This window comes from Stomoxys calcitrans, chromosome 5 (genome assembly GCF_963082655.1).
Source record: "Stomoxys calcitrans chromosome 5, idStoCalc2.1, whole genome shotgun sequence".
In the NCBI taxonomy this organism is placed as follows: Eukaryota; Metazoa; Arthropoda; class Insecta; order Diptera; family Muscidae; genus Stomoxys; species Stomoxys calcitrans.
The window spans coordinates 115322288-115338520 of NC_081556.1; the positions used below are offsets into that span (position 1 = coordinate 115322288).

General features: G+C 42.5%; 1 protein-coding gene across 1 annotated transcript in view; it reads left to right on the forward strand.

Annotated features, from left to right (window-relative positions):
• LOC106090869 (ras-related protein Rap-2b-like) overlaps positions 1 to 16233 on the forward strand; it is a 37827-nt gene that overhangs the window by 11213 nt on the left and 10381 nt on the right. The window contains exon 2 of the mRNA XM_013257207.2: positions 13841 to 14625. Coding sequence (XP_013112661.1) covers positions 14182 to 14625 — 444 coding nt within the window. The 5' untranslated portion in view covers positions 13841 to 14181. The remainder of the gene's footprint in view (positions 1 to 13840; positions 14626 to 16233) is intronic.

A 16233-nucleotide genomic window follows, 5' to 3' on the forward strand; every position in this document is an offset into this window, starting at 1 on the left:
GATTGCTTCTAATTGCTCAACATCTACACCGTTGATAGACAAAGATGATCGTAATGGGTCAGCGAATCGTTTGTGTGACAACAAGCAGCACTGAGTCTTCCGTGGATTAAAATCTACTCGATTCATTCGACCCCACTCAGAAATGACCAGCAAATCCTGGCAGAGTGTATCCTCCATAACCCGCCTCTTGTCCTCGATCTCTCGAAGACTTGGCCTATGGTCGAATGACAGAGATTACTGTCATCAGCAAATGAGTAGATCGGATTCAATGTCTGACCCAACAGATCGTTGATGAAAATTAGAAAAAGATAAGGAGAAAGGGTACACCTGCGGTCAATTCGTGCTCTTTGGATGAGAACCCATCTATAACGACTCGAGTAGTGCGATCTCTGAGAAAGCTCGAAATAAATCGAACGAAGCCATTACCGACACCAAATGCGACAAGCTTTGATAGTAGTGTACCGTGCCAGATCCTATCAAATGCCTTGGAGATATCCAGAGCCATAACCTTACTCTCACCAAACTGGTGAATTGGGCGACTCCAACGTTCCGACAGAAGTGCCATGAGGTCACCCGTATAGCGATTTCTGCGGAACCCATACTGTTGGTCGCTAAGAAGGCCATTAGACTCTAAATACCTCAACGCGCCGGTTAGAGTCCCGCACGGTAGGCAAGGTTGAAAAGGTTGCATAATGGACGAGCGTGCGTCTAAGAACACAAAATCAAGTGTTGATATGCCATCCGGACCCTGGGATTTATTTACGTCTAGATTTTCAAGAAACCTTTTAACTCCACGTGTTCGAAAAAATATGCTTAATGCTGATCCTGAATGCTTAACTTACATGACGCTAGAGGCATACCCACAGATTCCAGTTTCCCTGAAGTATGTAGGGTAGTTCCTAGTCTCGCAAGCTCGTTCGCTTTACAATTTCCTGGAATATCTCTCTGACGCGGCACACAGAACAGATGAATTTTGAACAGTTCAGCCATCGCATTGAGAGATCTGCGGCAGTCAAGGCCGGTTTCGATGGGCTGAGCTCAATGATTTCTTCCGCAATTTCAATTGAAGCTTTGTTTTTTTGATTGTGACGTAGATGCGGCAGCTGGAATGATAGAGAACGTAATCTTAATTGGAATGGAGTTGTTAAATCAAGGGATAAAATCTAGTTTAAGCACGCCTTCAGGAATGCCGTCAGATCGGAAGAGGAGGCATTCAGATTGGCGTTTAAATAAAAATGCCAGTAATGAATTCCTACTGAAGAACTTCGTGTGTCAGAGTACTTACACGCGAAAAGTTTCTTTACGAACATCGTCTTCGTGCCAAAGTTCTTGCTTTTCCAAGGGGAAGTAAAAGCTTTTGGTCGTTTGTGAAAAGAGTGAAGGGCAACTCATCGGCCATCCCTACTCTCATCAAAAACGACCAAATATCCACTGACCCGCTTGATAAAGCTAACCTGCTGGCTGACACGTTTGCCGGAAATTCTTTCCTACCGGAAAGCGATCAACCACTCCCCGTTATTGAAGACGTATCTAGTTCCATGCGTCAGATATATTTTCGAACATGTGAGGTTAAAAGGAGAGGATGCATTCTGAAATTGGCGTTTGAATAAAAATGATAGTAATAAATTCCTGCTGAAGAATTTTGTGTGCCATAGTACTTAAACTCGAAAAGTTTCTTTAGATCATCGTCTTAGTGCCAAAGTTCTTGCTTCTCCAAGGAAAGGTTAAAGCTTTTGGTCGTTTGTGAAAAGAGTGAAGGGCAACTCATCGGCTATCCCGACTCTCATTAAAGACGACCAGATATCCACTGACCCGGTTGATAAAGCTAACCTGCTGGCAGACATGTTTGCGGGAAATTCTTTCCTACCGGAAAGCGATCAACCACTCCCCGTTATTGAAGACGTATGCAGTTCCATGCCTCAGATATATTTTCGAACACGTGAAATCAAAAGGGTTCTTGCAGATCTCGTCGTAAATAAATCGCTGGCCCGGATGGCATATTGTTTGTTTCGCGCAAGTGTTCTTCGACGCTAGCTCGTCCTTTACGCAACCTTTTCAACCTTGCTTACCATGTGGTTGTTTTCTCCGGCACGTTGGAAGATTGCGAACGTGCAGCCTATCCCCATGAAGGCTAAATAAAACCACCCTGCGAATTGCCGACCATTAGCGTTATGCTCCGCGCTTTCCAAGGTTATCAAGATCATGGTCAATTACCATCTTGTGAGATACTTAGAGTCCAATGGTCTTCTAAACGGCCGACAATATGGGTTCCGCAGAAATCGGTATAGCCAATTAAAGTTAAATTCTAGGAATCGCTCCACGGGTGACCTAATGGCATTCCTGTCTGAACGTTGGAGTCGCTCTATTCCCCGGTTCGGCGGGAATAAGGTCATGGCTCCGGATATCTCCAAAGCATTTCATAGGGTCTGCCACGGTGCACTCCTTTCAAAGCTTGTCGCTTTTGATGTCGGTAATAACTTCGATCGATTTTTATCGAGTTTTCTTAGAGAACGCACTATAAGAGTTGTAGTAGTTGTTGTTCCCATCCGACGTATATAGATTGACCGCAGAAGTACCACAAGGCTCTGTCCTTTCTACCTCTCGGTTTCTTATTTTCATAGACGACCTTCTGGTGTAAATGTCATTGACTCACTCCAATGAAAGGGGTATGAATCTCAACGGAAGAAATGCTTACATTTCAATGACGTCAGTGGAAGCCAATGTAAAACCCCAAACAAAGCGCGACGATAGTCATTACTTAACTGCGAAACCTCTCTTTCGTTCGCTCTCGTGTTCACCACAATTGTCCAATAAAATTATTGCACCATCTGAGAGTGTAAACCAGAGAAATTCACTGAAGAGCCTAAAAGTATGCCTCAATCCACTGCACACCTTTCTACAACCGAATCTACACCTAAAAGAACTACGTATTACAATAATGATAATAACCAAACCGCAATATAGCGATACATATTGGTCACTAAGCCCAAATCGAAGTCGAGATCTCCACCGAAGGAGCCAAATCCACACACAAACGCTATGGGGCAACCAACCCATTGGCCCACGGACCTTAACAAAACTCCAGACCTAATTGACTTCGAGGTAGTAGGGAACATAAAACGCGAAAACATGATAATTCGTCCATCGTTAGACCTTACATCTGATCACTCCCCAACGATCCTCACTCTGCTGGACTCTAAAAGTGAAAATAAACACAATAAGTCGATCACAGACTGGACTAAATATAAGAAATACATTTCCAATCATTTAGCTGGGGAAATTCCACTGCGAACACAAGATGATATAGAGAAATTATTCACCGACGTTTTAACTAACGCGACTACGGTAGTTTCCACAAAAGTCCTGTTACAAAAAACCTTCTCACTAATGCAATCAACTAGTATCGACACCCTTATCAGAGAGAAAAGGAACCTCAGTAAAGAGTGGCAATTGATCTTCGAATTTGAAAAGAAGTCTTCGAAGAAGTGAGACGAAACTAAACACCACATGAAAAGAAAGGTGAAAAACTCGAAATCAAGTACTACGAGTACTTACGCAGAAGCAAATGACTTCAATCTCTGAAAGGCCATTAAAAGCATGCGTAGACCTATTGATCACCAATCTCCAGTACGTCTGGAATCTGGCTCCTTGGCAAAGAATATTCTATTGGTTTTATTCTGCACTCCTAGCGAATACACAGAAACGACAAGATGTGAAATAACTTTAAGTCATCCTCGGCGATTCAGTAATTAACTTGGCATTTATATATTTGAAAAACCAACAAAAGACGGCAACACTGGTCATAACATGCAAAAGTTGACTTTACTATGGTTCTTGTGTTTGCTAAACTGAAAGCACTTTTATGATAATTGAACAGGATGACGCTATCCCTTTTATTTTTCTGTGCTGAAGAACTGCACTAAGCGAAGCTTCATCTTCGATAAACAACAACACGCAAAAAACTCTGAGAACACTGACGTTTTCACCACCGCCATCTCATTCTCTTTGCACCACAAAATAAAACCAACGTGGTCAATGGATACGGCGGAACACCATCGCCGATTTTTTTATACCCACCACCGAAGGATGGGGTATATTGACTTCATCATTCCTTTTGCAACACATCGAAATATCCATTTCCGACCCTGTAAAGTATATATATTCTTGATCGTCTTAGAAATCAAAGATGATCTAGCCATGTTCGTCCATCCTTCTGTCCGTCTGTCTGCTTAAATCACGCTACAGTCTTTAAAAATAGAGATATTAAGCTGAAATTTTACACAGATTCGTTTTTTGTCCATAAGCAGGTTAAGTTCGAAGATGAGTCATATCGGACTATATCTTGATATAGCCCCCATATAGACCGATCCGCCGATTTAGGGTCTTAGGCCCATAAAAGCCACATTTATTATCCAATTTTGCGGAAATTTGAGACAGTGAGTTGTGGTAGGCTCTTCGACATTGTTCTTTAATTTGGCCCAGATCGATCTTGATTTGGACATAGCTGCCATATAGACCGATCTCTCGATTTAAAGTCTTGGGCCCATAAAAGGCGCATTTGTTGTCCGATGTCGCCGAAATTTGGGACAGTGAGTTAAGTTAAGCCCCTCGACATTTTTCTTCAATTTGGCTCAGATCGACCCAGATTTGGATATAGCTGCCATTTAGAATTAAGGTTTTGTGGCCATAAAAGGCGCATTTATTGTCGCCAAAATTTGAGACAGTGAGTTGTGTTAGGCTCTTCGACATTTTTCTGAAACTTGGCCCAAATCGGCCCAGATTTGGATATAGCTGCCATATAGACCGATTTCTCGATTTAAGGTTTTGGGCCCATAAAAGGCGCATATATAATCAGATTTCACTGAAATTTGACACAGTGACTTATGTTAGGCTTTTCGACATCCGTGTCGTATGTGGTTCAGATCGGTTCATTTTAAGATATAGCTACTAAAATGACCAATATTTTGTTATACACAATTCAACAATGACGTGTACTTATTAGTATTTGGTCGAAATCGGAACATATTTCGATATAGCTGCTATGGGGTATAAGGTGGATTTTGACTAAAGGTGGTTTACATGTATACCCGAGGTGGTGGGCATTCAAAGTTCGGCCCGGCCGAACTTAATGCTTATTTACTTGTTTTTCGTTTTTCTCCCACTGTGAGGCGTGCCGCTTAACGAAAATTTTATGTTTTTTAAGTTTGAAATGGCTGAATGCCTCAACAATATCGCCAAAATAGGTGAGGGGATAACCGTCGCTGAAAATTTCTTCTGATGTAGTCACCAGGTTTCGAGGCCTGTCCTCCAATGTTGTTGCCAAGCTATGCAAGAGTGAGTACCGGCCGGCCTATCACTGAAGCCCTCCACTCGAAACCGTTGATCGACCCCCAGTGCACTTGCAGCTGCTCGTATCTGTAGCATTCCATTATCAGCTACCGGTGGATGCGCCCAGTAGCTCTCAGCTAAACTTCTCGTTATGATGAAGAACACTACAAAAATCGGAACTCAGAATTGTAACCTGTGTGATGCTCATTTTCATTCCGTGCCGAAACCATATGAGCTTTGTTGTGGAGCTGGCAAACTATCGATAATCGCTTTTTTCGATATTTCCGATAGTTTTCATAATAAATATCGATAGTATTGATACTATCGTTAATTTTCCATCACCTACATTTCAAACAAAAATGAGAAGTACAAATCGGGAGAATGCACATACCAAATAAAGCCAAGGTTAGTAAAGTAAGTTGGAAGTCATAAGCGAAATCATTGTACAAAATGTTAGCCTAATCGGATCAAAATTGCGCCCTCTATAGGTGTAATGTATCTTAAAGTATACATTCAGTGTCAGATTGCTTATTTTTTTTTAGCTTTCGGAAAATTTTAGCTTTTGCGATAGTAACCATCAAAAAAAAAATCAATCGATATTCTGTCAAAAAATTAAATATCGATAGTGCCATCGATATTTTACCAGCTCTACTTTGTTGACCTTCATTATATGCTAATGATTTTTGTTAACTATTTTTGACTTGCTTCAACTGAAGTGTAGGGTATCCACTTTGCTGGCTTTAATCCGGAAGAACTCCTGTTTCCATACATCTTCATTCACTTACTTTACACTTTAATTTACTTTTTAATTTTCCCATGAATTCTGGCAAAACAATTGTCGTTTCCATGGTCTCATTCAATGTTTTCTGGAAAAATTTTCCATTCGCTTTTACAAGAAGGATCTCGACTTTCGATTTACGATTTATGCATTAAACTGTACAAAGAACAAAAGAGAAACGCCATAATTACTTTCTCTCTTGTTTCCATTTGATTCTGCTTCCACCTAAAGTCCATTTCACCGAATCGTTACATTTACATGAAATGGATAGTTGCTGAAAATTTCTGTTTATAAACGACGATGGTTGCAATAAACCAGTAAATTTGTTGTAATTGCCAAGAAGCAGTGTTCAGGGTCAGAGATATCTGACGAATATTTTTCTTCGTTAGAACCATCAAAATATGCTATAATAGCCTGGTTGGAATGTTTTTGGGGAAAAATTGCCATTTAGAAAAACACTTTACACTTAATATTAGTGCTCCTAAGAATTTGGTAATGACGAATATATATAAGTTTGCATCTTAATTTGAATATAGCTTTCTAAGATTTTAAAATTTCTAAGAAAAATCTGGCCAGATGTTCCCATGAGAACAGAATTTAAATTTAGTTATTCTAAGGATTGTGAAGATGGTATTACAGTGGTTGCATAAAACAACAGAAAGACATCCCATTATCAACTGATGATAATACGAGGGCTGATAAAAAAAATATCTGGCCTAGGCCTAGTCATTAAATGTTGCCAGGTACAATTGGACATTGGACAAATTTTCTAGCATAATCGTACTAAGAACGTTTTGAATTCCGTTAGGTCGTCCAAAAACGACCATTTTACCCGAAAACATTGATGCCGTGCCATTACAATGCAAGATAGTCATGTGAGATATAGTGATATAAAGTCATTTTTGGGCATTTCTCCCCCCAGTATACATTTTATATTGCATGAATACCTGGCTTGTTAAAACAATTTTTTTCTCGTTGGATCCCGATCAATTTAAAAATCGCTGAAAAAAAGGATTTTTTCGATTGAAGCGGAAAAATGTAAAAAATACGAAGTGTAAAAGGATGTTTCTAAGATCGTGGTTTTGTCGAAAGCTGAGGTAAGTTCAGTCATCCTAAGGAACCGCAAACCTTAAGTGATAACACAAGTTAATTAGAATCGAGGGTTGACAATAAGGCGATTTTATTGGTTTAATTCTACGTTAGGTTAGGTTAGGTTGAAAAGAGGGCGCAGATATTAATCTCCCCCATGCCACTATAGACATACACCTAAGCCAGTAATCGGCTTGTTGTGTGCTCTAAAAACTAACAAGTAAAAAGGCGTTAAGTTCGGCCGGGCCGAACTTTGGATACCCACCACCTCGGGTATGTATGTAAACCACCTTTCATCAAAATCCGGGGAACATTGAATGCCTTATCATGATCGATCTAGACCAAATTGCAGAAATGTGTGGAGGGGCTTAACTTAACTCTCTGTCCCAAATTTCGGCAACATCGGACAAAAAATGCGCCTTTTATGGGTTCAAAACATTAAATCGACAGATCGGTCTATATGGCAGCTATATCCAAATCCGGACCGATCTGAGTGAAATTGAAAAATAATGTCGAAGGGCCTAACAAAACTCAATACCCCAAATTTCGGCGATATCGGACAATAAATGCGCCTTTTATGGGCCCAAAACCTTAAATCGAGGGATCGGTCTATATGGCGGCTATATCCAAATCAGATTCGATTTGGACCATATTGAAGAAAGATGTCAAATGGCCTAAGATAACTCACTGTCTCAAATTTTAGCAAAATCGGATAATAAATGTGGCTTTTATGGGCCTAAGACCCTAAATTGGAGGATCGGTCTATATGGCAGCTATATCCTAATCTAGACCGATCTGAGCCAAATTGACGAAGGTTGTCGAAGGGCCATACACAACTCATTGTCCCAAACTTCAGCAAAATCGGATAAAAATGTGGCTTCTATTGGCCTAAGACCCTTAATCGGAGGATCAGTTTATATGGCAACTATAACCAAATCTGAACCGATCCGAGCCAAATTAACGAAGGATGTCGAAGAGCCTAACACAATTCACTGTCCCGAATTTTGGCGACATCGGACAATAAATGCGCCTTTTATGAGCCCAAAACCTTAAATCCAGAGATCCGTCTATATGGCAGCTATATTCAAATCTGAACTGATCTGGGCCAAATTAAGGAAGGACGTCGAAGAGCCTACAACAACTCACTGACTCAAATTTCAGCGACATTGGACAATAAATGCTCCTTTTAGGGCCCCAAAACCTAAAACCGAGAGATCGGTCTATATGACAGCTATATCCAAATCTGAACCGATCTGTGCCATATTGCAGAAGTCTATCAAGGAGCTTAACTTAACTCACTGTCCCAATTTTGGGGAAATCGGACAATAAATGCGCCTTTTATGAGCCCAAAACCTAAAACCGAGAGATCGGTCTATATGGCAGCTATATCCAAATCTAAACCGATCTGAGGCAAATTGACGTAGGATGTCGACAGGCCTAACACATCTCAGTGTACAAAATTTCAGTAAAATCGGATAATAAATGTGGCTTTTATGAGCCTAAGACCCTAAATCGGCGGATCGGTCTATATGGGGGCTATATCAAGATATAGTCCGATATAGCCCATCTTCGAACTTAACCTGCTTATGGACAAAAAAAGAATCTGTGCAAAATTTCAGCACAATATCTCAATTTTTAAAGACTGTAGCGTGATTTCAACAGACAGACGGACAGACGGACGGACATGGCTAGATCGTCTTAGATTTTTACGCTGATCAAGAATATATATACTTTATAGGGTCGGAAATGGATATTTCGATGTGTTGCAAACGGAATGACAAAATGAATATACCCCCATCCTTCGGTGGTGGGTATAAAGACCCGAAGGAGAGCAACAGCAGCAAGCAGAAAAGAACGATTAAGCGCAGCGCACCCAAATGACTAACGCTTAAAGCAATTTTTATACCCTCCACCATAGGATGGGGGGTATACTAATTTCGTCTTTCTGTTTGTAACTACTCGAAATATTCATCTGAGACCCCATAAAGTATATATATTCTTGGTCGTCGCGACCTTTTATGTCGATCTAGCCATGTCCGTCCGTTCGTCCGTCCGTCTGTCTGTCGAAAGCACGCTAACTTCCGAAGGAGTAAAGCTAGCCGCTTGTTTTGCACAAATACTTCTTATTAGTGTAGGTCGGTTGGTATTGTAAATGGGCCATATCGGTCCATGTTTTGATATAGCTGCCATATAAACCGATCTTGGATTTTTACTTCTTGAGCCTCTAGAGGGCGCAATTCTTATCCGATTGGAATGAAATTTTGCACGACGTGTTTTGTCATGATATCCAACAACTGTGCCAAGTCTTGTTCAAATCGGTGCATGATCTGATATGCCTGTCCTATAAACCGATCTTGGGTCTTGACTTCTTGAGCCTCTAGAGGGCGCAATACTTATCCGATTTGAATGAATTTTTGCACGAAGTATTTTGTTATGATATCCAACAACTGTGCCGAGTGTGGTTCAAATCGGTTCATAACCTGAAATAGCTGTCATATAAACAGATCTGGGGACTTGACTTTTTGATCTTCTAGAGGGCGCAATTCCTATCGGATTTGGCTGAAAATTTGCATGACATATTTTATTCATACTTTCAACAACTGTGTCAAATAAGGTTCAAATTGATTCATAACCTGATATAGCTGCCATATAAACCGATCTGTGATCTTGACTTCTTGAGCCTCTAGAGGTCGCAATTATTATCCGATTTGCCTGAAAGTTTATACGACGTATTCTCTCATGACCATCAACATACGTGTTTATTATGGTCTGAATCGATCTATAGCCCGATACAGCTCCCATATAAATCGATCTCTCTATTTTACTTCCTGAGCCCCCAAAGGGCGCAATTCTTATTCGAATTGGCTGACATTTTACACAGGTCTCCAACATATAATTTAATTGTGGTCCGAAGCGGACCATATCTTGATATAGCTCTAATAGCAGAGCGAATCCTTTCTTTTATCTTTTTTTGCCCAAGAAGAGATGCCGGGAAAAGAACTCGACAAATGCGATCCATGTTGGAGGGTATATAAGATTCGGCCCGGCCGAACTTAGCACGCTTTTACTTGTTATTTTTTGTAGCATAACATAAACTAGACAATAACCTCAACACCAACGTTGGTTGTAACAACAGCAAAATTGCGGTTGGTTGAGGCAACAAATCTGTTTTCTGGTTGTACGATTATGCTAGAATATGTCAACTTTCCAATATGAATATCAGGTTGCACTTGCATATGCCAGAAATATTCATAGCACCCCACGTAATGTATATACCTTTGTTTCATTGTGATGGGTATACAAATTTAAGAACATCTTTTACAATAGAATCATCTATGTGGTTATTGTTTTTCATTCTTCTTTCATTGTTTTAAAAACAATGCATAAAATGCTTTTTGGGATTCCGCGCATTTGCTCAGGTGCTTCTTGCAGTCAGTCTGGAAAGTTTGCATCTTTATCATATCCCAAAAAATAATTATTTTCTTTTTGTAAGCCAAAGAATAATTGCATGAAATTAATGTTAAATTTCCCAAGTTTTGTTATCTCTATATATAAAGGGAGTTTCAAATAGGAGCGTTACAAAATTGTTTTTAAACAAAACAAAAACGGTTTTTGGATGAAAATGAAAGACTTTATTCCTGAAAGTGCGTTCAATGTCATTATGTATGGAGAGCGATTTCTTTTGCATGGTCACCACGGGCACGCTTGCAGAAGTACAGACGCTGAACCCAATTTGGACGCTTTTCAAGTATAAGTCGGCCCATACTGCTGCAATGTCATGTTCGATATTCGCACGAAACATGTCCACATTTCCTTCTAGTCCATATCATCCAATAGGGGTCAAATATATTCTGTTATCATTGAACGGCAGCGGAAGAAATACGGTCCAATGACGCCGCCGGCCCATAAACCGCTTTAAACCGTAGTTTTTTCGCTATGCAATGATGACTAATGGAGTTCGTGTGGATTATTGTTTGACCAACAACGCATATTTTGCTTATTGACGAAGGCATTCAGCCAGAAATGAGCTTCATCGTAGCGCTCTTATGGCAAACCTTGCTGAAGAGAAATGTCAAAGAAGCGGCAAAAAATATGTCATCGTTTGCTGTTCCTATAGGTCTTCTTTTGTAGCGTGCCTGTTTAAAAACCCTTTGATATAGATTTGATATAGTCGCCATATAAACCAATCTTGGATCCTAATTTCATGAGGCTCTAGAGGGTGCAATTCTTATTCGATTTGGCCTAAAATTTTGTTTTGTTATACCCTCCATCATAGGGTTGGGCTATACTAATTTCGTCATTTTGTTTGTAACACCTCGAAATATGCGACTGAGACCCCATATAGTATATATATTCTTGATCGTCATGTCATTTTAAGTCGATCTAGCCATGTCCGTCCTTTTTTCCGTCCATTCGTCCGTCCCTCCGTCCGTCCCTCCGTCCTTCCCTCCGTCCGTCCCTCCGTCCGTCCCTCCGTCCGTCCCTCCGTCCGTCCCTCCGTCCGTCCCTCCGTCCGTCCCTCCGTCCGTCCCTCCGTCCGTCCCTCCGTCCGTCCCTCCGTCCGTCCCTCCGTCCGTCCCTCCGTCCGTCCCTCCGTCCGTCCCTCCGTCCGTCCCTCCGTCCGTCCCTCCGTCCGTCCCTCCGTCCGTCCCTCCGTCCGTCCCTCCGTCCGTCCCTCCGTCCGTCCCTCCGTCCGTCCCTCCGTCCGTCCCTCCGTCCGTCCCTCCGTCCGTCCCTCCGTCCGTCCCTCCGTCCGTCCCTCCGTCCGTCCCTCCGTCCGTCCCTCCGTCCGTCCCTCCGTCCGTCCCTCCGTCCGTCCCTCCGTCCGTCCCTCCGTCCGTCCCTCCGTCCGTCCCTCCGTCCGTCCCTCCGTCCGTCCCTCCGTCCGTCCCTCCGTCCGTCCCTCCGTCCGTCCCTCCGTCCGTCCCTCCGTCCGTCCCTCCGTCCGTCCCTCCGTCCGTCCCTCCGTCCGTCCCTCCGTCCGTCCCTCCGTCCGTCCCTCCGTCCGTCCCTCCGTCCGTCCCTCCGTCCGTCCCTCCGTCCGTCCCTCCGTCCGTCCCTCCGTCCGTCCCTCCGTCCGTCCCTCCGTCCGTCCCTCCGTCCGTCCCTCCGTCCGTCCCTCCGTCCGTCCCTCCGTCCGTCCCTCCGTCCGTCCCTCCGTCCGTCCCTCCGTCCGTCCCTCCGTCCGTCCCTCCGTCCGTCCCTCCGTCCGTCCCTCCGTCCGTCCCTCCGTCCGTCCCTCCGTCCGTCCCTCCGTCCGTCCCTCCGTCCGTCCCTCCGTCCGTCCCTCCGTCCGTCCCTCCGTCCGTCCCTCCGTCCGTCCCTCCGTCCGTCCCTCCGTCCGTCTTGACTTCTTGAGCCTCTAAAGGGTCTAATAGGGTCTGAATCGATTAACAGCTTCATACAGCTCCCATATAAACCTATCTCCTGATTTTGCTTGTTGAGCCCCTACAAGGCGTAATTCTTATCCGAATGAACTGAAATATTACAAATGAATCGGACTATAGCTTGATAAAGCTCCAATAGCATAATAGTTCTTATTCAATATTCGTTGTTTGCCTATAAAAAGATACCGCGCATACAACTCGACAAATGCGATCCATGCTTAGCACGCTCTAACTTGTTTTGACTTCCAATTATTATGCTAAGTATGGTTTAACCTGATATAGCTGCCTTATAATAACCTGATATAGCTGACATATAAACTGATCTCCCGAAAATACATTTTGTTCCATTTAGCCAAAATTTTGTGCAACGACTTCTCCTAACTTTCGAAGGGGTAAAGCCAGGCTCTTGAAATTTTGCACAAATACTTTCTATAAGTGTAGGTTGGTTGGAATTGGAAATGGGGCAATTCGGTCCATGTTTTGATATAGCTGCCATATTAACCGATCTTGTGTCTTGACTTCTTGAGCCTCTAGAGGGCGCAATTCTCATCCGATTTGGCTGAAATTTTGCATGAGGGGTTTAGTTATGACTTTAAATAACTGCGCTAAGTATGGCGGTATTGAACCTGATATAGCTGTCATGGTCTTAATCGGTGCCTAATGTGTTATTGCTTCCATTTAAATCATGCAACAAACTTAACAAATGCGTTCGATGGTGGAGGGTTTTTAGGATTCGGCCCTGCTGAACTCAACACGTTTTACTTGTTTGTACTGCAGTTCCTCCAAAAATCTTAAGTCGTTTTCATGCTTGTGTAAAAACCGTAGGTTTTTTTCTTTTTCTGCAAAGTGTAAATACAACTCAAGGAGAGCAAAAACCTCAAATTCCATAAAACTCTAAGGGAGGCAGCAAGTAACAGCCGTTGTAGAATTGAGTCCTTCAGTAAGCTTCTTAGAAATTAAAATCCAAAGATGAACAATTAAAATAAATGAGATATTAAAATCGTTGAAATAACCATGCCGTAAATGGAAAAGAAGACCCGCAGAAGTTTAAAGGGCAAACAAAGAAATGCTCCATAAAGTTTTTTCCTGTTTTTAATTAAAACCAGTAATGAACGTCCCCAAACAGGGGAGACGAAATTTGAAAAATTTATTTTTTATTGCTATTTGAACAAATTTCTATTTGTGTGCATGTGTGTGTGCGTTTGTGAAGTTGCAATTTAATCGCCAACAAGGCTTCTCTTTTTTTCCCATATTTTAGACAACACTGGGTATTGTGGGACCGTCTTACCTTCTGCTGCTTTTGTTTGTTAAAACATGCGAAGAGACTAGATATCCCAGCGCTTTACTTCCCCGGGAAGCCAAACAAAAGAGAGAAGTAAGCGCATTCCCCATCCTTGGGGGCGGGTAGCTAACATCACTTAAGTCATAACAATAAACCAGGAAAGGGACACCACTATCAACACCATTACAGCGCGGAACAACAACCTTCAGCGATTGCATCAATCACAAAACAAAATTCAATATCCGCCTTGGCCCCAGTTTCCTTTGGGCCATTTCGCCATAGTGAATTTCCCAAGGACAAGCAACATTAGTGTCACCATGCCGGGCTCTTGTCAGCGCATACGTTTGCCTTCGCTGACTTCGGTGCTAAAATCGACGCGTGCCAACAGTGCGGACTACCCATCATCGTCGTCCTCATCCAAACGCTGCAATTCATCCACCCACTCTTCCAATCTGACGCGTAAACAGCAACATCGCATTGTGGTTATGGGGGCGGCCAAAGTGGGCAAGACTTGCATCATATCGCAGTTTCTCTATGACAAATTCAATCCCCGCTATAAGCAAACAGTGGAGGAATTACATCGCGGCGAATATGATTTACCCGATGGCTCTGCACTGACACTGGACATTCTGGATACCTCGGGTTCATATGAGTTTCCTGCCATGCGTAGCCTGTCGATAAGTTCGGGGGCGGCATTTGTGCTTGTCTATGATGTGAACGACAGAGAATCCTGGTATGAGGTGGAAAGATTACGCAATTTGGTAAGTACTCTAAGTAATCCTTATGGGGAAATAGGAGAATGGCAACAATGAAGACCTAAGAGTTTTAGCTGGCATTTTGTGATGGCTCGCATACAAGTGCCATGGGATGACTTTTTTTTATATCGAAAGCTAACAAAAAAGGCAGTTAGGGAATATTTTGGAAACAATTTCGAGAGCTGAGAGTCTGTTCATTTCAGATATAATAAAACACAAACTCATTCCACGTATTTCCAGAGGAGGGCGATAGTGTGGAAAGGGGACAGTACGGCATCCAACTCTATTGTTCCACTTGAATGTCGTCGCAACATGGGTTGCTTGGCATTGTTCTATCGTTACTTTCATGGTGTGTGTTCCACTGATATCCGTCTACTTATTCCTGAGGATGTTCGTCTGAACATGAATGCATACCCTTTTGTGATTGATTGAGGGATGTTGAGCTGAAACTCTGCACAGATTCGTTTTTTGTCCATAACAGGTTAAGTTCGAAGATGGTCTATATCGGACTATATCTAGCCCCCATTTAGACCGATCTGCCGATTTTAGGTCTTAGGCCCATAAAAGCCACATTTACTATCCGATTCGTTATGCCACTCGACATCCTTGTTCAATTTGGCTCAGATTAGTTCAGATTTGGATAAAGCTGCCAATTAGACGGATCTCTCGATTTAAGATCTTGAGCCCATAAAAAGCGCATTTATTGTCCTATTTCGCTGAAATTTGGCACAGTTAGTTGTGATATGTTCTTCGACATCTTTTTTAAACTTGGCTCAGATTGCTCCAGATTTGGATATAGCTGCCATATTGTCCGATCTCTCGATTGATGGTCTTGGACCATAAAAGGCGCATTTATTATCCGATTACACTGAAATTCAGGACGGTTAGATGTGTTTGGCCCCTCGATGTCCTTCTTGAAGATGGCAAAGATCGGTCCAGATTTGGATGTAGCTGCCATATCGTCCGGTCTCTCCACTTAAGGTCTTGGGCCCATAAGAGGCGCATTTATTATCTGATTTCGCTGAAATTTGACACAGGGACTTTTCGATATCTGTGTTCTATATGGTCTACAGCTCTATATATTTGTATATAGCTGCCAAAAAGACCAATATTGAAAAGAATTTGAACAGTAGCTTGCATCTATTAGACCACTCAATGTCCGATTTGGACTAAATTCTGAACGGTCCGATTGACGAAACTTTGGTATTACAATCTGAAAGATCATGCCACACGGATGGATCAACGCTTGAGGACAAAGGGTGCTTGGCAGTCTAAATTGATAACCTAGGGACTGAGATCTATTTTTGGAGACTGATCTGGAGGTCCAACCCATATTCATACAGATTAATTGTAAAGCAGACACTGCGGCTATGAGATTTAAGGCGATGCAAGAATGGATAGATGATAGGAGCAGGTCTCACCATTGCAGCATAGTCGACGTGATGATACCTGCAAGGTAGGGAAGAGGTTTCCGATCGTATAACTGAGACGAAATTTGTGATCCAGAGCGAGGTATTGCTGCCAATGGTACAGTCTTGGATTGACGGAGCTCTGGTATTGCCATTTGGATGGATGTATCAAAGCAGAGATCAGAGTGGGCCTTGGGGAGGACTC